The sequence below is a fragment of the Nelumbo lutea genome, chromosome 1 (assembly GCF_056320005.1).
Source record: "Nelumbo lutea isolate HS-2025 chromosome 1, American lotus-T2T, whole genome shotgun sequence".
NCBI classification, from domain to species: Eukaryota; Viridiplantae; Streptophyta; class Magnoliopsida; order Proteales; family Nelumbonaceae; genus Nelumbo; species Nelumbo lutea.
The window spans coordinates 25,510,326-25,535,999 of NC_142684.1; the positions used below are offsets into that span (position 1 = coordinate 25,510,326).

Genomic DNA, 25,674 nt, shown 5'->3' on the forward strand with positions numbered 1-25,674 from the left:
GAAGGAATCGTCAAGTGTGGACTCTTCCGTCATATGACGGTTGTAGAGAATGTCAGCGTTGGTTTGGAGATTAATGTTGGTTATCTGTGTCAACTGAAGCAAAATCATTCAGACGTGGGATGGATGATGGATTTTACATCACAATAATAGATTAATAGTAGAAACAACAACAACAATCCAACTTTAAGGTCATATGGTTAGCCATAATCAGCGTCATTCAAGTGTTTTATTGGGTATGGGAAGAGGTCAGTGAGAATTAAAGGGAATATCATCTCTCTCCCCCTGTATCACATATTTGATGCATGCTTCTGTAATGAAAAATCAAGGAAACAAACATGTAGACTGTGCATGTAATGTAACTCTTGGCTTTTCTAAATTTTAAGCAAAGATTTGAGTAAAGAAAGGCTGCTTTTGATTTGTGACCTTCAAATGGTTTGCTCTAAATTAGCAGTAGCCAAGATTATCAAACTCCAAAAGATTCATTCTCTATTGCTCTTAGAAATACCAAACCTTGGTTATGACTTTTTCCTCCAAGCTCTGAACTCTAAAAATTAGTCTCTTAAAATCAGATCCGGGGATTCAAATCTAATCCTCTGAAAGCCGCAAGGTCCACTTAGATCTGAACAATCAAGGAAACAATGCTACCAGCTCTTCACTGCAACTAGGAGAGACATGAAGAGGTTTGTTTTCTCGTAGATTGGATACATTCCCTAACAATACCTAATTACAGACCTGGTAATATAGGGGCTCAAAAGAGTTGGATATTAGAACAAATGCTTTTGCAATGGAAGGACATTTCCGTAAGAATGAAAAGATGCAAAGAAATATATTTTTAGTTGAAGTTGCAGGAGCTTTCTAAGAAAAGCCCAGTTTCAGGAGATAAGGTAGGAAAAAGAAATGTCTCGAATACACAAGGGTGGAAACTGGAAAGACATGAGTTTTGACCATTACACCTGTGCCATGTAAATAAAGCCCAAAAAGCATACTTTAAACCAAATTCGGATTAACCGATTGCTTTAGCTGTTCAGTGGGCTGTCGAACCAATGATAAGGTTCCATGCCAGTAACAAATTCACGGTCCCACTGTGAAAGACACAGGCTCCATATATTTAAATACTAGCTAGACCTTTGCTCCTTTAAACCTTGTTTTAATCACAAACACTATTTGTATTCTACAAATACAACTTGCTACACATCTTTTAGGCTAGAAGCCAGCTTTCTTTTACATCAAGTAACACTTACAATCTACACCATACAGTAATTATCATATATCGAACTGAAATCAACTATCTTTCATTCTTAGAAAACTGTGTGGCTTGAAGATTCTATCTTTTTCATCAAAATTCGCTGAACATGGAAGAAAAGCACAAATACCAGACCAGCAAAACCTCAATGCCGCTTCCAGTTCCTTCTCATCAGCACAGTTATACCCCAAGAGATAAGCACGTGCTATCACATAAAAACACAAAAAGATGAGAAATAAAATTTAAAAAAACACTCATCATAAAAATTTGAGAGACAATTAAGTTTTTTTCCTTTCTTGGAAATGTTTCTGCAAGTGGATCCATGCAGACATTAAATCCAGATGTTTCATCTTGGTGAGGCATGGTAAAATCATTCAAAGATCAGACTGTCAGCAAGTTATGAATACATGGCCTTCTAAACAATGCTAGAATGTTAACATGTAGTAGTAAATGGACCCATGTTTTCAACCTGCCGTTCAGCCAGGCAGTAGAACTGTTCAAGCCATCACCTGGCGTCAATTCCGGTCAAGATAAATCCTACACCTGGAATTCGATCAAAACCCATTAGACCCAGGCGGTTGAACCATTGACCCGCTTGACCAGGTAACTGGGTAACTGGGTCACTGGTTACAAATACAATTTATATGAGAATTTCCAGAGGTCACAATTTTGCACTTGGTGATCGAATAGGTATGATCTTTTTTTCTTTTTCTATTTTGGATAACTTAATGCAATCCATGCATTTCTTCAGCACCTTGGGCCACTATTTTTTCACAAACAATGCTTATTTTGGCCTCAAATCTTAATTATTAGTATAAAAAATAAAAACTGAAATAAAAAATATACAGAATATAATTATATATTTTGAATGTGTATAAATAATATTATTATGTATATATTATGTAATTATGCATATTATATATATAACATATTTATTATATTATATATCCATATGATGATGTGTCACAGGTTAACCGGCAGCAGCGGATGTGTTCCCAGTTTAGATTTGGCTTGAATAAAATTATTATTAAGGGATACTTGAAGTTGCAAGTTTTTATTCATTTATAAGAGGAGATTCATAAAACCTCATTAAGTTTGCACTCCAAAGGGTATATAAAAGCAAAGCTCTATAAATAAGCAAAACAATGCAATTATGATGAAGGGCCTTAATCCTTGCAATTTGCAGATGACACATTCATTTTTTGTGAGTCTGGAGATCCCTCAAAGGCTAGAAACTTAAAAGGAGTAATAAAGTTGTTTGAATGCATGTCGAATATGAAGGTAAATTTTGAAAAGAGTTGTGTAGTGGGGGTAAATTTGGAGATGGAGGAATTGAGTGAGGTAGCAAAGTCCTCAGGTTGCCTTACATCTAGCTAGCCCTTGAAGTACTTGGGTATGCCTCCAGGAGATAATCCAAGAGAAGGAAGATTTTGGAATTCGATCGTAGAAAAATGCACAAAGAAGCTGGCAGTTTGGAAGAGAAACTACATTTCCCCTGGGGGTCGGATCACTTTAATTAGAGCTACTCTTGCGAACTTGCCAACTTACCTTCTATCTGTCTTTAGAATGCCACAAAAGGTGATTTTGAAGGTAGAGAAAGCCGTGAGGGATTTCTTGTGGGAGTCAGAGGAAGGGAGGAAGGATCATGTGGTTAGGTGGGAAATAGTGTGTAGGAGGAAGGAGCAGGGGGGATTGGGATTAGGCAATCTAGGGAAGAAAAAAACAGCATTACTAGGTAAATGGCATAAAGTGGTAAGGAGTGTGCATGGTGTTGCAAACAATGATATCCCCATGGATATCTCGGCGTGTTACACTGATATCCCCATGGAAGGCTATTCATAGTATTCTTCCTGTTTTCCTAAACCTGGTCAGGTATGATGTTAGCACTGGAGATAGGGTTTTGTTTTGGGAGGATGTTTGGATTGGTGATTATTCCCTCAAGGACCTCTTTCCCTCCTTGTATTCCATCTCGTGTTTTAAAAACAAGCCAACTCAAAGGTTTGTATCCTCATCCTTTTCTTCTGGCATAAACTGGAATCTGGGTTTTAGAAGAGGTTTGAGAGATTCTGAGCATGACCAGGCTACTTTGCTCCTCAAAACTATTGATTTTGTTTGCTTGGACCCTTATTCTCTAGACTCCCGTATTTGGAAGCCTTTACCTTCGGGTTCCTTTTCTTGTGCCTCCTCTGCTTCTTTGTGCTCCTCTCCAATGCCTCAACCTTTTCATAGCAAGGAGGTTTGGTCCAAACCTATCCCTCCTAAAGTTGGAGCCCTTTGTTGGGAAGTCTCCCTCAGGAAAATCAACACTTTGGATGTTTTGCAAAAACGAAGACCTAATCTTTGTATCTCTCCTAACTGGTGCACCCTATGCAAAGCTAACGAGGAAAGTTGCTACCATATACTAATCACTTGCCCTTTTGTTGTAGGCCTTTGGGAAAAGCTTTTTGATCTTTTTGGGTGCAGGTGGACAGAACCGGTGCAGATTTGCAATCTTTTCGATCCTACAACTTTCAAGTGGCCAAAGAGAAGAGGAAGAGTTTTATGGAGGTGTGTTAGAGCTGCTTTGTCGTGGACTGTGTGGGCGGAGCGAAATGCTAGAATCTTTAATGACAAGGAAAGGGATCAAACATGTGTGTTAGAAAGTATCTTATGTAGGGCCATAAGTTGGGTAAAATCCTTGAATCTGTTTTCCACCTACACTTTCGATGACATAAGGAGAAATTGGGAACAACTAGCTAAAAATTCTGCAATCAGAAGCAAGCCGGTGGTGGATTGGAAGTCTCCTAATGCAGGTGTCATTAAACTAAATTTTGATGGCAGTAGTTTGGGCAACCCGGGGCCATCAGGAATAGGGGGAGTCTTCAGAAATGATGAGGGTCAGATTGTAGCTCTATTTTCTGGTCCTATAGGGTGGGGAGACTGTTAATGCAGAACTCCAAGCTGTGTTACAAGGAGCAGAATATGCAAGAGAGTTGGCAGTGGAGCATTTAATGATTGAAGGTGATTCCGAATTGGTTATTGGATAGCTAAAAGAACCAAAGACGGCAGCCTGGCCGTACAGGGGGGCTTTGAGAAGATTTAAGTGGCTGACTTCAAATATTTCAGTCACAGTTCAATGGGAAAGAAGATCGGCAAATGGGCTGGCAGACCTTCGAGCTAAACAAGGAGTACATAGGAATCAGCTCTTTTGGGCTCAATTGTAAGCTTTATGATGTAGTTTGGAGGCTGCACCTCGTGCCTCTTTGTGGGGAATTGTATGATGAATACTTAGCTCTTTATTTAATAAAATTTTCATTATCATTATCTATCAAAAAAAAAACAATCCTTACCAAATCGGCCAGATCCCATAAATGGTTCTGCTTCATCTGTTAAACCACCTTGCTGTTGTTCCTGAGTTTTTAATAAAAGACCATTAGATTAAACCAAACGATGCAAGGCATGTACTGCTTTTTTCTGCTTCAAAATTCTCATCCCTATGAAATTCAACTAGATCTTTTCCTCTTCCAATAATGGATGAATACTATGCATCCAATTGAAAGGATATTTACAAAGCACTAAAATGGCATTCCAATCCACCTAGAGGGAGAGCTCTAAATAATACATTCTACCAGAGGCTAAACATGGAAGGGCTTACTGCTTGACATAGGAAAAAAGGGAACAAGTATACCAGTTTGTTAGACTCTAGCAATTCAATGACAATCCATCAATCAGCATGGACAGAATATAATCATTCGACTATTTCTTATCTACCACTAACTCCATCTAAGAGGTTATCCTGAAAACAGAGCAATGAAGAACTCAAAATTATTAAAGGACCCATTGGAAACATTTCCACAAGAACCAGTAAGACCTTAAGAAATATTCTCAATCCTTCGTCCTAGGTTTTGTCACAAAGGTGCATACCACCCACTATACAAGTCTGGCCACTATGAAGTATGCACCTAGGAGAGCACCTTTAAGAACATTATTATCAACACACCAACAACTATCACATAAGAAAAAGAAAGGCAATGGAGAGGGGAACTGCAAAGGGATGTCAAAAGAAAGGAAATAAGAAAAATACCTAAAGGTCATTTTCACGTATAATTCAACAAACAAAATGTTAAGTGGGTAGTAGCAGAATTGCAAACAAGTAAAGAAACAGTATGAAACATATGTAGGCCATGATACACATTACTCACAGCATCTGGTTCCATTTCTGGAGAGAGCATTCTATCAAAACAGTGCCCAGATAGTGTACAAACCAGAAGCCACTGGAGGTATCCAAAACAACTTCTCTGCACGTATCATCACACACTGCAGGAGCAATCAATAAAATGAGACATGTAAGGCCCAAATTTCATGAACAAAGGACCAACTAGTGTGATGATCTCATAAGAGTAGTTCCTACCATGAACAAGACCAGTTTTCTCACAAATGAAAACATCTCCAATTTGATAGTAAGAACATGTTTCCCCAGAACAAGCATGGTCAACAACCACTTCATCTGTCATGCCTTTACTCCTTCTCCAGATAGATACTTGATCAGCCACTGTTTTGTCCAGAATTATGCGATCATCATTCACCTTCAGATGCAAACAATTCAGAATGGCCTAATCTGAATATCATATGAAGATATGCACATAGTTGTCAAGGTATCACTTAGGCAACAAAGCACCTTCAATGTGACCCATCTGACCTTAATGCCATGACTTATATCAAAAAGCCATCCATCTAGGTGACTAGGCAACAGAAATCACAAGATGACACCCTATTGTAATCACAACAAAACACACACACACACACACAAGAACAGAGGTTTTGAGGAGAAAGAAATTGAAATATTGAAATTAATGGAATTAAAATGTTGGCCTTTTTAGATATGATGATTCTCTGTGTTATGAGGGGAAAATTTATGCTATTAGTGAAGTGTTGCTAGTCTTTCAACTTAAACATATGATGATTGGTATATAAAACCAAGGAACCTAGAATTCAGGTTCCTTGTCAAATTCTACTACCTAGATGACTAGGCACTTCACTGTTTCCCAACATTGCCCAAATGTGTTGACAACTATGGATATATATGAAAGTTGGACATGAATATGGCACAAATGCAGGATTGGGCCCTCATCATTCAATGGTTCCTCCAAAAAGACCCCTTGGCCAAACAAGCAACCACAAATTTAGTGATCCTAAACATCTAAGCACAACCTAACAGTCCCTATAGAAGTTTTTTTATCAATAACAGAACCTTTTATTAACAAAATTAATAGAAAAGTAAAAAGGAAGCAAAGGGAGAGATAAACTCTCTTAACCCTCCCCGAGAAACAAAAAATAATAATAAAACAGAATTACAACACAGCCCAGAACATTTGATCCCTTCCCAGTTCCCAGCCCTTGTTTAGCGAGAACATCCGCAAAGGAGCTAGCACATCTCTTTACCCACTGCACCCAATAGAATACATAGTTCAAATAAATATTTCAGAAGTCAAAAAAAAAAAAATCAAGGTTCTCAATATATCAGTTTCAAATTTGGGCAATATCTCAAATGCCATCCATTTTTTGTATGGAACTATGGGTCCTATATTATTTAAAAATTAAAGACCAAACTTGTAAATCAGCATTTAGAATTTAAGAACACTTGACTATCAAACTAGAATTTCCTTTAACAAGGAAGAGAAACAGTTACAGGAGATAGATGGTGGAGAAGAGTGGAAGTGGAGTTTTAACACCAATCCAAGAAGAAGAGATCAGCATGAGAAATCAAAAGAAAGGAGAAAAACTTCGAAGAATGACAGCAGAGAAAGGGGAGCAGACAACGTTCAAAGAAAATGAGATTGGTAGTCAGGCCAAGAAGTCTATTTCAGCTGCTGATGCACAAGAACGGGGCAAATGTTGTGTTCAAGGGTTACAGTGGGAAGAAGTGATGATGTAAATATAAACATAACAGATGTCAGCAATCACAGACAGTTAAGCAGTCTTGATTTTGTGAGAGAAAGGGGGAACAAGAGGAGAAGGAAGATATCAGAAAGGTGGATGAGAGGTTGGTTGGTTACAAAGGTGCAGGAGAGGAAGTGAAAACTGGGAGGTAGAAGAGGAGGTCCAAGAGGTGTCAGTGGTTAACGGGAATTTGGAGGAAGAAGAGGTAGCAAGTGTTGGTAGAAAGTCGATTTTAATTGAGTTAGAATATCTGCTAAGGGCCTGGCTGACAGCCTAGGTAAACAAGGGTCAACCAGGGCTAAGTTGTTTTGGACAGCACCTTAATTGTGGACTCTAGCACTTCCTTGTTGAGATGCTTGTAACTGCTTACCTTTATAATTTAATGAATGGATTTACTGTTTCCAATCAAAAAAATAAATGCTGATAGAAAGTCAATTGGGGTAGAAGAAAGGGAAGGGCAGAATAGAGAACAAGATGAAAGGGAGAGGGAGGGAGAAGGTAGTGTTGCAGGAGACGGGAGTGAAAGGAGAAAGGAGGCAAAATTCGAGGACAGAAGCAACATATTTATAAAAGGAAAAGGCAGTATAGAACAAGACAGTTGGAGGATTTTGGTGATCAGGAAGAGGGGGACAAAGGAATAACAGGATCTGGATGAGGAGATAGAGATGGAAGAAACAAATACAATTCAAAGTACAGTTGACTTGGAGACAGTAGTGAATAGGGAGGTAGAGATGAGCAAGATGTTTGGGTTTTTTTTCTGCAGGGTGAAGAACTTGCAAGGGGTACATTTAAAGAGTCGGAGGATAGGTATAGGGAGATAGAGAAAATGGTACACAATGAGGGTGATCTCAATGCAAGGGAAAAGGAGTCTAAGATGGATTGAGGGTTGCTTAAAATGTTGGAGTGTTTTGGGAGAGGAGGGGAGTTGAGTTTAAGAATTGCAAAAGAATGTGGTGTTGGAGTTGGAAAGGATTAACGAAAGCTCTAAAGAAGTGCAAGATCGTAAGAAGAATCTTAATGCAGTGAAACGTTTTAAAAGGCATATACAAAAACAAGCTATTCCTGTTTCAAAAGTGTTTGCCAGGTTGAAAGGAGGTGTGTTTGGAATAGTGGCTAATAAAAAAATGAAGAAAGTTAAAAAAGTGTCGAAGAGGCTTAATAAGGCTCTGACTTTTGCCTCTGAAGTGTCTGTATAATTTAGTGTATTTTCAGTTGGTGGGTAGTGGTTATCGAAGTTTTTGCGGGTGTCAGAGTTAGTAGTGTTGTAATAGAAAGTGGTGTTTATGTTGAAGAGAGCTTGGAGGAGTGAACTGTGAAGGACTAGCACCAAGGGACATTGGCACAAAATTTACTGCAGATGAACTGACACCAAGACCATTCCCATGAGAGATTTGAAAAGTTCTTCGCCTAGTATCAGGACTAGCTCCAAGGATTGGTACTCCACCTTGTGCATGGATGCTCATACCGGATGGACGAACAGGTGAATAATATGCACACATACTACAATTATCACCATATAGCTCCCATAGCAGCTTCCAAACCCAGCATTGTCATTATGGCTTCCTAAGCTGCCATAACTACTGGCATGAGAGTATGAGGTCACCTGAAAATGTTGGCTGCTCTGTAGAGGACCTCTGTTCAATCTAAAATTATTGCACAAAAGGATAATATAATGATTAAATGCTACAGCTGAAACAAAGATAATATTGAAGACATGGGAAGGAAAATCCTGATATAAGAAAATGGCAACAGAAATTATTTTGAATACATGCTCAATCTCAAAGATGATATTGAAGACCACAGAGGAAAAGCAAATTCACCTGAGGGGAAAGACCAGAAGCAAACCAATGGCCACCACCCGGATGGTGGTCTACGTTAACATTCTAGGCAACAGACTGTGAAAAAGATAGTTAAGTAAGCAATCTGATGCTTGATTAACCAAAAAACGCAGTAAACCACATTTCAGACTCAGGAAAAAATAAAGTATTCTTTCAGGCATGATAAAACGAGTACCCCAAGTCAGGATTAGGAAAAAAACAAACAAACACATCATTTTTTTATGAATAATAATAAATTTATTGATTCAGAAGCAAATTTAGAGTGAGTTCATACATCATCCCAGTGAGAGGCGCGAGCTGCAGCCCCTCCTTGAATCTTACAAGTAAACTAGGAAAGAAAAACAAGAATCACAACTGAGCCCAAAATAATTCTTCACTATTTACCCCTTGCTTAGCTAACATATCTGACCAAGTATTTGCTGATCTCCCCACCCACTGTACAGTGACCAACATATTCCTTGTCAACCAACTGAATTTCTTCATTTCATTCTTGTATCGTCACATAGCCTCTTCAGAATTTTTCAACCAACCCACCACCACTTTGGAGTCCCCCTCGATTATTAGTTGTTGTACCCCCAGCTGGTTTGCAAATGCACCCCTTGTACAGCAGCTAAAAGTTTTGCCCTGATGGAGTTCCCAAATCCCAAGGGACCCGAGTAAAGCAACAAAATCTCTCCCTTCGCATTTCTCAAAGCACCCCCCATTCCGGATAAACATGGATTACCCATGCTACTTCCATCAAAGTTCAACTTTAGTGAGCCTTCGGATGGAGGAGACCAGCTTGTAATTGATTTGTCCTTTAGAGATGAACACCTCGCTACTACTGACCAATTTCTCCAAAGGTCATTAAAGGAGAATTGATGAAAGATTTCCAAGGTCTTCAGCCAATGTATTGCCCTATGCAACACACAGTCTTTCAAATCATGACTGCTCCTTTCCTTTTCTTGAAAGATTCTAAGACTTCTTTCTTCCCAAAGAGTCCAAATCAAAGCAGCACAAGCACATCTCCACATAATTCTCCCTATTTTTGTAGGCCAATAAAAGGTAGAATGGTTGAAGAGCATGTGAACTTCTGCTGGCAGACTCCAACTACCCCCAAACAACGAAAGTAGCCAAGCCCAAAGGTTTGCAAAAAATGGACAAGATATTAATAGATGGTAACAATCATCACCGTGAGCTCTACAGAGGATACACCAATTAGGAGAAATACAGAGAAAAGGTCTTCTCTTTTGTAGGTTATCTAAAGTGTTTACTTTCCCAGGGAATACTTCCCAACAAAATGCCATAATTTTTTGGGGAACTGGCCTACACCAAATTTCTTTTGACAGAAAGGGTTGGTGAGTAGAAAGTTGAGAGATGGACTTGAAGAAAGAAGCACAAGTGAAGGTTCCATTGGGTCTAGGAGTCCAAACCCTCTTTATCTGGCTTGGAGGTATCCAAACAAACCTGATTAAGACAACCAAGCAAAGCAGAAAGAGAATCAATTTCATCATCCCTAAGACCTCTACGAAACCCAAAATCCCAAGTAGGATCTAAGGGTGTTCCCAAAGGTGAGACAAATTTTGAAACCACCTCTTTTTTGTACAAAGAAATAGAAAATAGTGAAGGGAACAAATCCTTTAACGGTGTGTCTCCTACCCAAATATCCTCCCAAAAATGGACAGAGTTGCCAGAACAAACTTCATACCTGATAAAATTGAGGAATTGAGAAAGGGTGTTGTGAATAGCCTTCCAAGGTATTGCTAGGTTAGCTTGCCTTGATACACCAGCATCCCATCCATTCTCTGACCTCCCATGAATGCTTCCCACCACCTCATGCCACAATCTCTCTCTTTCCAAAGGCCATCGCCACAACCATTTCCCTAATAGATTTTGATTTTTTCTAGTTACCCTCCCAAGTCCCAAACCCCCATCTTCTTTACTTCTGCACACAATTTCCCAATTAACCAAGTGATCATTTTTTTCTTGTCCCGGCTCCCATAAGAAATCTCTCATCAACTTCTCCAATTTCCTAGCTTCCCTAACTGGTATCCTAAAAACAGACAAATAATAGGTAGGTAAGTTAGCCAAGGTAGCTCTTATTAGGGTAATTCTCCCTCCTAAAGAGATATAATTCCTCTTCCATGAGGCTAATCTCTTCTCAAACTTTTCTATCACTGGGGTCCAAATCTACTCTCCCTAGGATTTGCCCCTAAAGGAAGCCCTAAATATGACATAGGCCAAGCAGAAGTGGAACACTCAAGACACTCCGCAATAGCCTCTACCTCCCCTACCTCCAAATTTATACCCGCTATGCAACTCTTTTCCAGATTTATTCTCAAATTAGAGATACTTTCAAAACCTTTTATTAAGTCCTTTAGGTTTGCTACCTTTTCGTTAAGACCTCCTTCACAAAAGATCATTAGGTCATCTGCAAACTGAAGGTGGGTGACGGGAACTTGGTGTCTCCCTATTCTCCAACCCCTAATGGCATCTTCGCTGTCAACCTTAGTAATGATCCTACTAATCACATCAGCTACTAAGGTAAAAAGGAAGGGTGAGAGTGGATCCCCTTGCCTGACACCCCTGCAAGCTGGAAAAAAGTCCCTCACCATACCATTTACCAGAATAGAGTAGTGACAAGTACTGATACACCCAAAGATCCAATTACACCACTTGTCCCCAAACCCATAGTTTTGCATAACCTCTAATAGAAACTTCCAGTCCACCATATCATAGGCCTTTTCAAGATCCAATTTACAGATGAATCCTCTCTTACTAGACCTTTTCATTTCCTCCACACACTCATTCGCAATTAAGATCTGATCTGTTATTTGTCGCCCTTGAATGAAAGCCCCCTGTGTTTCACCAATGATAGAAGGGAGGACTATTTTGATCCTCAATGAGAGCACTTTAGCCAGAATTTTATAGATGCTTGTCACCAGACTAATAGGCCTAAAATCTTTTGGGTGGTTGGCATCAATCTTCTTAGGTATCAGGGCCAAAAAAGTGGCATTAATTCCAGAGCTTATAGTGTGATTGTCTGCAAACTCCTTAAAGACTTCATAGAGATGGTAGTGGGAGTAGCAAAGGGGAGCAGAAACAGGTGGTTCTCACAAGAGCTAAGACACATGCAACCTCCACATTTATTTTTTGGAAAAGGTAAAGGATAGAAATATATTAACAGAAAAAAAGAAAAAAGGAAAGTTATACACAACAGAGCTCAGCTCTCCCATAAAGATGAGAGCCTCTACATATTTAAATATTACTAAACATAGATATTTAAATATTAGTACCTTTATTCAACCCTTGGATGGTCTTCTTTTGGAAAGGTCAAGAAGAGACCACAGAGTTTGGACTGCTTTGTGCTTTTAGGGTTTTCTTGTGTGCGTCTTTTTTCAGTGCTTTGTTGTCAATCCTGCTTTAAGTCATGGTTTCCATGTTAAGCTGTTTCGTGTGGACCTATACCCTTCAAAATTAAGGCTTTCTGCTAGGAAGTGATTCTGGAAAAGATCATCACATGGCAACTAGCAAAAAAAGGACCAAACTGGTGAATCTCTCCTAATATGTGCTTTCTGTGTAGAGCACACTAGGAGACCCCTTCACACTTACTAATCTCCCCTCCTTTTGTCTCTGCTATTTGGGATATTTTTTTCTTCTCTTTGTTTGCCTGTAGGTGGTTCCTCTCGGCTGATTTGAAAAGCTTGTTCAGCAATTTATTCTTCTGTCTACCAAAGAAAAAGGACAAGGTTCAATGGAGATGTACAAGAGCAGCTATTTTGTGGACAACTTGGGAAGAAAGGAGCAAGAATATTTTTGAGGATAAAGAACTCTGTATGGAATATGGAAATCAAAAACGGACTGTCACGATAAGGGAGGCCCATTGGATAAGAACATAGTGATACTTCACTGATGTATCATATGATGATATAGCAGGATGCAGGAACTAGCAGGTGGTAGCTGGTTCATCCTCCGCAATAGATAGATAAAGGATTCCTTGGCAACCACCTTGAATCAAGATGAATTCTGATGGTTGCATTCTTGATAACCCTGGGAAATCAGGTATTGGGGGAGTTTCCAGACAAGCAGATGGGTCTATGATAGCTTTGTATTCGGCGTCAATTGGGTTTAGGGACTCAACAAGAGCAGAGCTGATGGCAGTCTTACATGAGTTAAAAATGAGGTAGAGACTCCAAAACAGGAACATAATAGTAGAGGGAGATTCCAGTGGTGGACTGCATAAGAAATAATACACAAGGAACATTGACATACATGTATATGTTGAGGGAGATTCCAGCAGTAATGATGATTACATTTCAATGGGTGCCTAGAAGTGCAAACATCATGGCTGATGCTTTAGCTAGGCAAGGGATTAGAAGATCTCAAATGTATTGGGAGGATTATATTGTACTTATTTAAGAAAATGCTACTCAACATCCAATGTTTTGTGTGAACAATAAACCTCTGAATGGGACCATTAGAAGGGGAATGAAACCCCCAAAAAATACTTTGTTAAAAGCTGAACAGCTATTTAAGAGGCATGAACCAGCATCAATTTTCTAGTCTAAATGTTGTTGGTCAAAACCAAGGTGATGATGGTATTAAATATGATCTATGTTCCAAGGCAACAAATGATATTAATGAAGAAAATTATTGCAACAAAAATTAACAAAGTATTAGCAGTAGAATAGCAACAACACCTGACTACTACATATTTTATATTTACAAACACACATATAATGTATGCATCATCCTAATACAGGAAAGGAAACAAAAACTACAAAGAACATTCTATCTCTATAGGCCGAAACCTAGACAGTGATGTTCTCCATCACAAGTTGCATCTAGTTATAGAAATTTCCAGTTCCCACATTCAAAATAATATTCAATCAGAACTAGCATCCAATTTATCAAAAATAAAAAATAAAACAATCAAAACATGCAACAAAATTTTATTTTGCTAAAAAAAACCCATATAGATACCCAATTTTATCATAACTTCTAAATTAAACATGGGGTGCACATTGAAATTTCTTTTTCTTTTTCAGGCAATCCACTGCCAAAATCATGTATACTTTGTTTTCATAAAACAAAGATCACATCTAATTCCTATTATTGCAGAAAGCTAGATAAATATATCCACGTCTGTGTTATAATAATAGAGATGCCAAAGGAAGACTCTGGTGCAAGATCTAGCTGAGGTGAAATCCCTGGGTGAATAAGGCTTCTAGTGAAACTTGATTCAAATTTATAGAAAAGTTTGATACATAATTGTCTTTTCAACAAAAGACTAACTGAAGTACAAAATTAGGCTTAGACAACAAGCATTATGTATACCCTCATGATCTTCTCAGTATCCTCTGTATGCGGCAGTGACCTCACCAACTTCCATCTCAGCATTATCAACATGAGAAACATCATCCAGAACCTCTTCATCTTCCTTATCCTCTAACTCCTCAAACCCATTCTTGCCTTCGGAATCATTGTCAAAAAGATCATAATCTCCTTCATTTTCTAAGAAGTCATTAAAAGTCTCAATTCTCCGTTTCCTTCCCCTGTAACCAGTAAGGCTTTGGACTTTTTCCTTCCAAAGCACCAAGGGACATTTCTCAATCAGCTCAGACCCTTCATAGGCTTCTGTTAAAAACACATTGAATCTCTTTCCCCTCTCAGAAACATAAAAAATGCCAAAATGCTTTAGAAGAAGACGCATCAATTTCTGAGGCATTACAAGTTCCTTTCGAAAATGAGTGAGGTGGTCAGTGACAAGTTTCTTCTCAATGGTAAAGCTAAGCAGTTCGTGCATCACAGCAACTGCCCTTTTATCAAATTCTTGTGACCCAACTTGGAGGTTTCGTGCATCAGCATACGGAGAAAGGTATGACCGTTTCTGAAAGTTATCAATTTTCCCCCCATAACGAAAAATCTTCTTATAGTTAGGAGGGAATTTCAAGGGGAAAGGAAATGAGAGCATTCCAGGGGTAGGGAGTTCAGATTCAGACACCCCTATCACCTTCTTCTCCAACTCTGTTATGGCCCAAGCTGGATTCCAAGAAACAAGTTCTAGGTATTCAATATCATCCTCTGATTTAACCACCCTAAAATGTTCAGGGTACTTATAGATCCACCTTGTTCGGAAATCATATGGCAGTCCAAAATCTCTTCGAAAATGTGCTATCTTGTCGACAGGAAGTCGCTTGTCCACAGACATCATCAAGAACCTTGTAACGTGCTCGGCAGCTTTCTCTCCATGCTCCTCCAGAAGCTTTGCCTCTTCTTCCACCAAGTCCTCAGCCTCTTTGGTCATCCCACACCATATTACACCCTTTCTATCCTTGTACAATTCAAGCAATTTTGGTGATTTCCTAATGAAGTCAGAAATTTTATGGGGCTTTGGCAGGTTAATCTGCCTCCTGTACTGCTCCAGTGATCTTAGAGGAATAATTTGCTCTGGTTCTCTCTTCAAAACCTCCATAAAAAATAGCATCTTCGATACTACCTTCCACTTTTCTGTTGCTATTTCCAGATCATGCACTCTTTTCTTCTTGCTTCTGTCTTGAACCCGCTTGCTTGTGGTCATTAGACGCTTCTGCAAAAGAACTTCCCAATATCCATTTCCAATAGAAGTATATGCTCTCTCATCTGTCAATAAAAACCGGGTAGTTCCACTGAGTTTCTTCATCAAATCCAAGACTCTAAAAATGAAAGAGGTTGCCATTGATAGCTACTCGATGATAGACTGTTCAAAACCTTAAGTTTTTTTAAGGTATCTCCATTCCTTCATGTCCACTTTGGGAATCTACATATAGCATTTGTAACTTTACATAAATATTCAAGTATTACACTTGAACCAAAATGTTACAAAGAGCTTGAATCATCCAGTGTCTAAATGACAAAATGTGCATATTTAGGTATCTGCAAGAATCCAAAAGAACCAAAATTAGTAAAACACGATGAACCATTAAATAATGCTTCTTAAAGACCACAAGGTTACATATAATGAGCACAGTGGCAAAAAAGGAAAAAAAAACATAGAATTATTGCCATATGTACATTGGTATTTCTGCTGGGCAATAGACATCAATAAAAATTTATCACAGAAGGAGTGAGAATAAGCATCTTGTACTGTTGCAGCCCTTTATTTCATATTATCATTTTTGACAATTAAATGAAAGACATTTCATATTATAGAGACAAGGGCACAGTACATATGCAAGGTGGGGGGTAACAGCCCAGATATCAAATACAAATACAAAAATAAATCCAACAATATCTTAGACTCTCTGAATTGTGTTGAGCATACAGGAAAGCAATAAAATGAATAACATAGACTACAGCCAACTCCTGAAAACACTTAGATGACTTCAAAAATCTCTAACGTAGCCCAAAAGGAGCACCTAGATCAAATTATTTGAATGCTGGAAAAATATAGATGAGCTCTGACACGATTAATAATGATATTATCAGTCTCTAAGTATAGTTTTTTGCGAGTTTTCTGATAATCTTCAAAAATCTTTTTATTGCTCTCCTTCCAAATATGTCAACAAATGTCAAATGACACACAGCTCAAAAGAAAAAAAAAATCACTTTCTTGCTTGAACAGATGGCAACAAACAAAAAATCTCCTTGGAATAGGTCTCCAAGCTCTTGAACTTAAAAGTGAAAAGAAGAAACCCCATATAAATTTGGAGAAGCAACAAGTAATAAATAAAGGTTTCATACCTTCATCTGATTGAAACATGAATAGCAAATGCTAGCCATGTACAAATCCCTTCTATTTAAATGATCTTGTAAGTATATTGTCTATTGTGATTTGTGAGTAACTTCGCATAAGCTTCCACCCTAGGAAGAATAGGATTTCCCCAAACACCCTTTATATCGGTTTCAACCACCTGATTATAGAAAAGTGCATTATAAAAGTATTTAACAATCAAACGACCATTACTGCATTCTTCCCACTATCTTGCATGCTCCTCCCCCAGGGAAATTGATCCATCCTTGATTGAGAAAAACAACATCTGACGTGTTTAAGGATTCCAGAATTCTAAGACCTGAAGATATTGGATGTGCTTACTACAAATGCTATACAATTTGATCTCTGACGGTGATGACCAGACCACCACCACCACCCCTCCAAAAAAAAAGAATGGAAGACTTATTTCAGGCTTGAAAGCATATCTGATGCATCTAGAATCAACCGACCATTACTGCATTCTTTCCACTATCTTGCATCCTCCTCCCCCCAGGGAAATTGATCCATCCTTGATTGAGAAAAACAACATCTGACGTGTTTAAGGATTCCAGAATTCTAAGACCTGAAGATATTGGATGTGCTTACTACAAATGCTATACAATTTGATCTCTGATGGTGATGACCAGACCACCACCACCACCGATCCAAAAAAAAAAGAATGGAAGACTTATTTTAGGCTTGAAAGCATATCTGATGCATCTAGAATCAGTCAATCAGTTTTTGGCTATGCACCCAAAAATCAGTTGATATCATCTGTTGCCTAGAACAAATATTGTATATTGAACTTGTGGGATCCATATACCGCCATACCAACTGAACTAGCACTAATGACCTTTTTACTAGTAATGCAGATAAGAAAAATGCATTATTCACCAAGCAGAAAAAAGAAGTACAAAGATAGTTCAAAGAATTAGAAAGACCAGAAAAACAAAAGTGCTAGTAAAAATTACTCTGTTATCATGCAATGAACAAGAAATGTGCTAGGTTACTGCCCAACACAGGGGCAAAATTGAGGTGCCTTACCTCCTGTTACAGAGAAGGAAGGGGGGAAGAACGAAAAGGAAAATGACTTAGAGGATTCATGTCCCTGTCACAGCCACCTCATGTCCCTGTTGGAAGCAACGAGTTGCAGCTCCAGGAAATGCCAAATTCGACGTTGCTACAAGCCATGCCCTCCTGATTTCCAAGGCGTTGCTTGGAGCACCATTTTTTGTGGAAAAACAGTTCCAAATAAACGCCCGTTTCCTGGAGCACCATTTTTTCCAACGTGGAGCTGATGTGGCATCGTTTTCTAGAGCAACAGCAATGATGCCAAACGGACACAAACACTGATGGTCATAACAGCCACACCGTAAAAGTTGATATTAACCCAACTTTCTCAATTTGACATTAAGAATACTCTTGCACTGTCTGAATACACAAATAATAAGCATCCTTTAAAGAAAACTATACCATGCATTTTGATATGTTGCGGACAAGTGAGTGGGGATTAGACCTAAGAAGAAAGGAAAAAAACACTTATACACCTGAAGGCAGAGCATTTAGAAGCTGGAACAGAGATTCGGTTTCTAAATGGATCTCTATTTCCAATTGCATGCACCGATTAAGAACGCTTCACTACATGTAAAGTACCAAAACGGACATACAACATCCGAAAATGAAACCCACCATAAACAAGACCATTTCAATCTGCTTCCAATTTATATTATTTACCGATTGAAGTAGTTAAAGTTGTTCAGAACTGAAAGCCAAATGCATCATCACGAAAAAAAAGGAAAATTCATTCTTACAAAACAATCTAAACTCTAATTATATAAAATTACTAATCTACTTCCCACACTTCCAGATTAGAATCTTAAAACAAATTTGCTTCACGGCTGCTCTAGACCAAAAATAATAATTGCTACTTTACCAAAAAAAAATATAATAATAATTGCTTCACCAGTGCATATCGATAACATAACTCAATCTACACTTTGGTGTTATTGATTGCAAGTAAAACATACAGATTTAATATGCAAAAAAAATAAATAAATAACAGGCTTCATTTTTTTCAAACTTGTTAAAGCCACAGAACCAAGCAACAAATATAGTTACGACAATATTGTTTCGTAATTCTTTATCGAGGGGAAATTGGTGTCCGGGGAGGGGCTGAAGAAGAGAGACAATACCTTTGGCGCAACGACGGTGGCAGCTCTTACCACGAGCCCCCGGAAGGACCTCTGGTTGAGTCCAATACTGGAAATCCCGATTAAAGAAACACAATAGTCCTGGATGGACTAAGTCCTTGAAAAGAAGGAAATACACGGGTTGAAATAGAAGAACCAGTAAGGAAATCCACGGGTCGAATGTATAAGAAAAAAATCATCTGAGACAAGTAATATCTGCATTTTATCAAAGCAAAAGACAAATTTCCATACAATCGAGCGTGAAGAATTGTTTCCACTGAAAACTTTTATCTTTCCACTGCAGAGAGGAAGAGGAGAAGAAGATAAACCCTAGAAACTCTCAGAGAGCTAGCTAAGGGGATGTCCCCTACTGTATATTTTGAACACCGTGGCCCACGGCCATGTATGAGGATGTCGAGGCTGAGGTATATTTCGAATGGCCCGTTTCGAAACGAAAGAGTCCGTTACGTTACTACTGGGAAGAGATTAGACCTGTTCATGGGCCGGATAACCCGATGGCCCGGCGCGCACTCCGGTCGGGTTTGGTCATGTAATTAAATCTACGGGCCCGACCTCGGGTCTAATACAGTAAACCCGACTGTGTTTCGGGCCAAGCTCGGGATTTATCAAAAAATCCGACCCGATCCCGGTCCGAATCGATTCAGCATTATATATTTTATAAAATATATAATATTTATTTTACATATTATATAAATAATATAATATTTATTAAAATATATATTTATAATTTAATATATATATACATTTTTTATTCTTTTCTTTATAATCTCTCTCTCTCTAATCTTCCGCTAATAGTATGGGCTAAATTTTGGGCTTGGGCACAAGCCCAGGCTTCGGGATTTTTATGAGGGCCGAGCTTGTTAGAAAATTATATTAATACAGAATGAAAGCCCGACTCGACCCATGAACAAGTCTAGATGAAATTAAAGAGGTATTATCTTGTATGGTTAACAATAACAAAATAATTTTTAACTCGTGTTGAGTGGTTCAGACCCAAACATTACTGCATCAAGATTAACTAACTTTGATGCTTATTGCTGGAATTTTGGTAAATGTGTTATCGGATGTATAGCTCAGAACCATCAAGGCAAAGTACGGGAGTCTAAAGATATAGAAATTGGAATATTAACTATGAACATCGCAGAAGCTTGGGCAGCTTGGGATTATAGGGATCAGAAAATCGTTATCGAAGGAGATTCTAAGTTAGTAATTGATTGCCTCAATGGAAGACTATCCTCCTAATATTGGAAAGTATCATCAAAGAATGTTAGAACCTAATTGACTTCTTCAATTTAAATATCAAATTCAAGCATGTATATCGGGAATCAAATCAAGCGGCAAACTAGTTAACTCGCAAGGCTCTTAACAGCCAGGAGTGTAATAAGAGTTTTAGGTATTGTGATTTCCTTTTTATTTGTGATGCGAATGTAAGGAAAAGAGGTACCCCATCTTTGTCTACCTCATCTTTTGCCAACAAAAAAAAATCCTGTTTGGCCCATTTGGAAACGCTAGGAGAAAGCTAAAGCATACAAATTTTGTTTCTTGTATATCTTTACAAATGCACCAGATATCACTCATATGGTATATGATTTGTGGGGCCATCTTTATGACAATTGGAGATCCGTTAGAAATGCCATAAAATAAAACAAATTTTATGATATGACGATAGTATCCTTGAAGGAATTGCTTAATCAAAAATTCAAAACCGAAAACAAAGCTTGTGACAGTGTATACCAATCCATTGGGTGGGTTTAGATATTTTGTCCTTGCAATTGGTTTTGACCCAAAAATTTTAACTTTTTGGGCCGGATTCAAGCCTAGTTCCAATCCCACTTTATCCCAATTGTGTAATGGATTACACAATACGGTTATCCTCCCCTAAACTCCTTCAACTTGGGTGATCTTTGCTATGACCAGCTAAAGAATTTAGGATAGGAATCTGCTACCAACAAAAATGCTATCAACCCTGTCATAAGCAACTAGGGGTGGATTCAAATTAAGCCAAATACTTGGCTATTCGAGTTCAATTTGCAAAAATAGTGTAGGCTCAAGCTTGATTCGAGTTAGAGACTTGAGCTCGAATTTTATTCTAAGTCAAGTTTTTTCTAAAAAATAAAAATTATACATATAAAAGTAATTTTTTGTATAAAAATTATACATATAAAAATAATAAAAATAATTTATTATATATAAATATTTAAATGTATATGTACGTATGTATAATAAATATTATTTATTTATTATATTAGGCTCAATTAGGCTCGCGTACCTCACGAGTCGAACTTCACTGTGCTCAAGCCCGGTTCAACCAATCAAATGTGAAGTTTCCCTTGCGTTGAGTGCATTTTGGGAAAATGGATAACCATCTCTCTCTCTCTCTCTCTCTCTCTCTCTCTCTTATATATATATATATATATATGAAAACAATAAAACAAGTTATTAAAGAAATTTTCTCCTATTTTTGAATTTTTATTTTTTTATTCCATATCATTTTCAAAACTGCGGAATAAAACAAGAGTGTTTTAATTCAATTTCCCATCCACTTTGGAGTTATATTTCACTCCACTGTCAACCCACCTTTTTATATGTTTATCACCTTTCCACCGCTTTTCATTCTTGAATTTCATTATAAAGGAATGTATGTGTAAAGCAGATATTTAGGAAGGAACATATGTTGGTAGGATACTGCTCTACTTTCCTTCTCACAATAATACTCTCCTTCCATTACTATCACAATCATTCTCACAACGATTGTCTCCTTCAATTCGTATCAAAATCTTCCCGATAATGTTTTGTTTTTTGCCACTGTTTAAGAGACGATAACTATAGTGATTTTGCTTTATTGTTGGCATCATTCACAATGTTCCTCTGCTTCGCACCAAAGTCTTGCTAGTAATATTGCTCTGGTTTTGTCACGGTAACCAGGAAAGCTCTTTTTTTTTTTTTTGGCACCGTTCAAGCAATGATTCTCCAGCTACATCCAAGAAAGCTCTTTCAAGGTTCGAGAGACCATTATCTCATCTAGATCCAGTGGCCATTATCATCTGTATTTGCTCTGTTTTCCATTCTCAGATATCGATGGCCTGTTTTTGTCACAGTCCAAGCATCAACTTCTGTGATCTTTGAAAGAGAGATTTTCCTTTGGTCAGTTTCAGCATTCTTTGTTGTGGGTCTTATTTTCTTTGTTTAATTTTTGTTTTCTGTTGTAGGAGAATGCAGGAGCCAAGAGGCTTCTTTTTTGTTAACTTTCATCATCCATTTTGAAACCACAAGACTTTCTTTCTCCGGTTGCAACCATTAGACGTTGGAAGCTAAGCATACAAAGTAAGCCTTTGTTTTTTAAATTTTAAGTGTTTCTTTTTTCTGTTTTTTAACTTGTTTTAGCAATAGCGGAATAAAAATACTCTTACTTTCATATGGGAAAAGAAAACAAGAGTTTAGTTAAATGATCAAATTCATTAATGGAAGTATAAAACTTCAATTTCCATTAATTTGATTAGCTTAGTTTAGTTAATTTACTTAATTAACTTACCTTACCTAACTTAATTCACCTAAATAATAATTAATTGGTTATTAGGATATCATAGACATCATATTATTAATAATTAACAAATAACTAATAACTATTGTTACAGGTTTAAGTTCCATTTTCATTAATAATAACTTCAAAATTAAAATTTATTAATAAACTTAATAAACTTAATTATATTAATAATTAATATAATTATTGTTACAGGTGGATGCAACCTGCCACCTAGATTGTGAGTCAGCACTTACCGCCATCTCTACACCACTTACCACCTCAATGGGCCAAGCCACTTCGGGCATCTCAGGCACCTCGGTAATGACCAAGGTACGGGTAGCTCGGGATTGCCTAACTTACCGAGGTAATACGTTAGATTTCTAGAAGCATGTCAATTGTCTCCGAGTTCTTTGGGATTATGCCACACGACTAGGAGACTTATCTTTATCCCGCTCGGATCGGATGAACATGACATGCCTTATCGGCTAAGCATGTTATCCACCTCCTGGGGAGGAACGGACTCCTAACGGCAGGGGCCGAGGATCTCGAAGGTGTTTTGTGAGACCCACGACAACCCAACTATATAAGGGCATCAGCCTTAGAGACTCAAGTACGCACGATTAAGTGCATTCTAGCTCTCATACTCACTTGCTTTCAGCTCGCAACCAACCCAGTGCTAACTTAAGCATTGGAGCGACCACATCGGGTTAATCACCTTGAGTTCTCTTAGTACTTTTTCCTTGCAGTTCAATCAACAACTTAGGTGAGCTACCATCCAGTTAGGAGCTACCAGATCGTGCACCATCATAAATTATACACGTAGTTGTTATACAATTTAATTACTTTTTAATATCCAGGTGCTATATATAATTGCACCTATTGTTACAGATTATGACATTTGTGCGTCGCTTATGGTTGAATCTATAAAAAATTATTTATAAATTAGTTAGTAATAAAAATGTTAAGATTAATATCCAACCAAATTTCATACCATGAATGAGTTTTATTAGCACATACAAAGGGAATAATTGGGATACCTTGTCGGGAATAACGATGGGGATGCATAGTGAAGTCCCTACATCAACCCAATCCCAAATGTAAAATATTTGTATTTCAAAATTACCTTTTTGCAATACAAGATAAATAATAAGATACTCAATCTTCCGTGGAGCTAGTTTTGCTATTAAAAATGCAATTGTTCCATTCTTCCCAAGCAGCCACATTACTGCTTGTCTGTTAGAGTTAGGAATCTTGATATATTGGTTTTTTGGGTCATTTTTAATGGTTATTATTTGATTCAGAGAATAAAACAAATTTAGATCTCGAATTTATTTGTTATACTAAAACTTAATATCAATATCATAAAGAGCCTTTTTTTTTGGTATTACACATTGTAAAGGGGTATTAGTGGTGGGATAGAGCATGGTGCATATAAGGCCCTCTGGCCATACCATGGAGAGCATGCGTTTTGCGGGCTTGATCTTGTGGCTCCTTTTTTGAAGGGAGACTAACTAGCTATCTCAACTAATGGGTCATAAAGAGCCAATTTGGTGTTTCTAATAGTTGATCTGAACGATTTAATCCTAAATTAGATAATAAGATTGCAATAAATTTTTGAATTCCCTCCAGTTTATCTGAACTATCAACCAGGTTCTATATATCTTAAGATTGCATTTTTTATACTTTTTGCAATACTAATACTTTAAAACCTTGGTTATGTTCCTGGTGCGATCTTCATCCATTTTCAACTCCAAATTAATAAGTTATGTAGTCCTTTGTCTAAGTTTTACTTTTGTTATGAGTTATGACCTTATAAGCATCCCATAAACTTTAGGGAAATCATTCAACATTGTTAATCAAGTAAACCTCCTCTTTAGATATTCAGGGTGATGGAAGATTCAGCTAGTGATGGTCCATTATAGATTTTCCTATAACAAATGGTACATTATAGATGCAATTCACTCATTGGTGTTTCTCCTTTTCAAGTTTAATTTATATAAACTTTATCATAACAAATGCTTCTTGTTGCATTCTACCTTGTTCCCTCATTGCATCTATTCCTATTTGATTCATTGTAGGGACTTGTCTGCTAATGAGGTTGTTTCCATCAAAACCTACAGACATCAAAGTAACTTTACAATTATTTGGCAGTTGAGGGTTTATATTTGATTAGTAATTTATTTGATGGTGCACAAAGAACAAAGAAAATGGTTCTCTTAGGATATTTATCTTGTGAGCATTACTTGTTAAAACACATCAATTGCAAATTCTATACTAGTTTTACCAATCAAAATATGTTGTATACTAATTTTTAGTTCAAGTAATATAACTCTTGTTTATTATGGGTTTGACTATGATGTCGGGCAAACATGATACTAGAAAAACTGACAACCTATCAACTGGCATCATAAGAGTGCTAACCAATCAGGTAGGTTTTCATCAAATTTCATGGGGGGATTTGATTGGCCAAAGCCTTTCCAATATGTCTTTCTGGCATCATAGATTTTCTCATTTATTATTTTTTTATGTTATTGATTATACAATTTTAACTTTATCTTTGTAGTGTATCGATTTTTTATTCTTCAAAATCATCCGAGCAATATTAGTTTTTTAGTGTATATATGGTTATTTCATTTTCCTAGAATGCATTGAACATAAGGGAGACTTCACATTTGACTAGTCGAGTTGGGCTTGAGCCTAGTGAAACTCGGCTTGTGAGGTTCGTGAACCTAATCATGCTATTTGAGCAAGAGTCACATTTTACCTTTTCGGTCATCTCTTGAACATGCTTCTACTTCCATTTAAATTTTTGGAGAATATGCATTGTAATGAAAGTGTTTTTTTTTCCTCTTTGTATTTGAGCGCCCAAGTAATGGCAATCTTGCACTTTCAGCAAAATTATAAAGGCTTTGTCTCTAGTCTGAGCAATAACCCAAGACACACTTTCATAACTCTCTTCTTCTTTTCTTTTCCCTTCTTCTCCTCCCTTCTCTACTTCTTTCCTTCTTATTTTGGCTTCATCTTAAACAACTTGGTATCAGAGTACATTTGGATTCAAGGTAGGCTTCTACTGGTGTTCGTTCCCTAGAGGCAGCTTGCTAACGCCAACAGTCCATACAAGTCGTGGCAACCATCCTTGAAACTGGTATGGTTCAATTTGTCCTGAATTTAGGGATTTTTTGGTATAGGTTTCACCTCTATGTGAAACTTCTGTGGTTTGTTATGATTTT

General features: G+C 37.5%; 1 protein-coding gene across 8 annotated transcripts; it reads right to left on the bottom strand.

The window, feature by feature from the left end:
- Positions 1-1,105: 1,105 nt before the first annotated feature.
- LOC148874007 (protein WHAT'S THIS FACTOR 1 homolog, chloroplastic-like) lies at positions 1,106-19,343 on the bottom strand. 8 transcript variants are annotated; one of them, XR_016105484.1, is made up of 7 exons: positions 18,904-19,334; positions 14,317-15,894; positions 8,983-9,057; positions 5,634-5,808; positions 5,425-5,539; positions 4,573-4,633; positions 1,106-1,448 (listed from the first exon to the last, which is right to left on the bottom strand). XR_016105484.1 is itself a non-coding variant. In XM_088965981.1 (3 exons), the coding sequence occupies exon 3, from the start codon at positions 15,695-15,697 to the stop codon at positions 14,330-14,332; it is 1,368 nt and encodes a 455-aa protein (XP_088822107.1). In that variant the 5' UTR covers positions 15,698-15,894; positions 18,904-19,018; positions 19,153-19,303; the 3' UTR covers positions 14,195-14,329. The 8 variants fall into 8 exon arrangements, 2 of the variants coding, with proteins under 2 accessions (XP_088822107.1, XP_088822106.1); XR_016105486.1 differs by having other exon boundaries at positions 5,634-5,774; positions 18,904-19,303; XR_016105487.1 differs by lacking the exon at positions 8,983-9,057 and having other exon boundaries at positions 18,904-19,303.
- Between the last annotated feature and the right edge of the window lie 6,331 nt (positions 19,344-25,674).

Coding starts and splice junctions, on each gene's coding strand:
- LOC148874007 (XM_088965980.1), bottom strand. CDS start 15,697: ATGGCAACCTCTTTCATTTTTAGAGTCTTGGATTTGATGAAGAAACTC.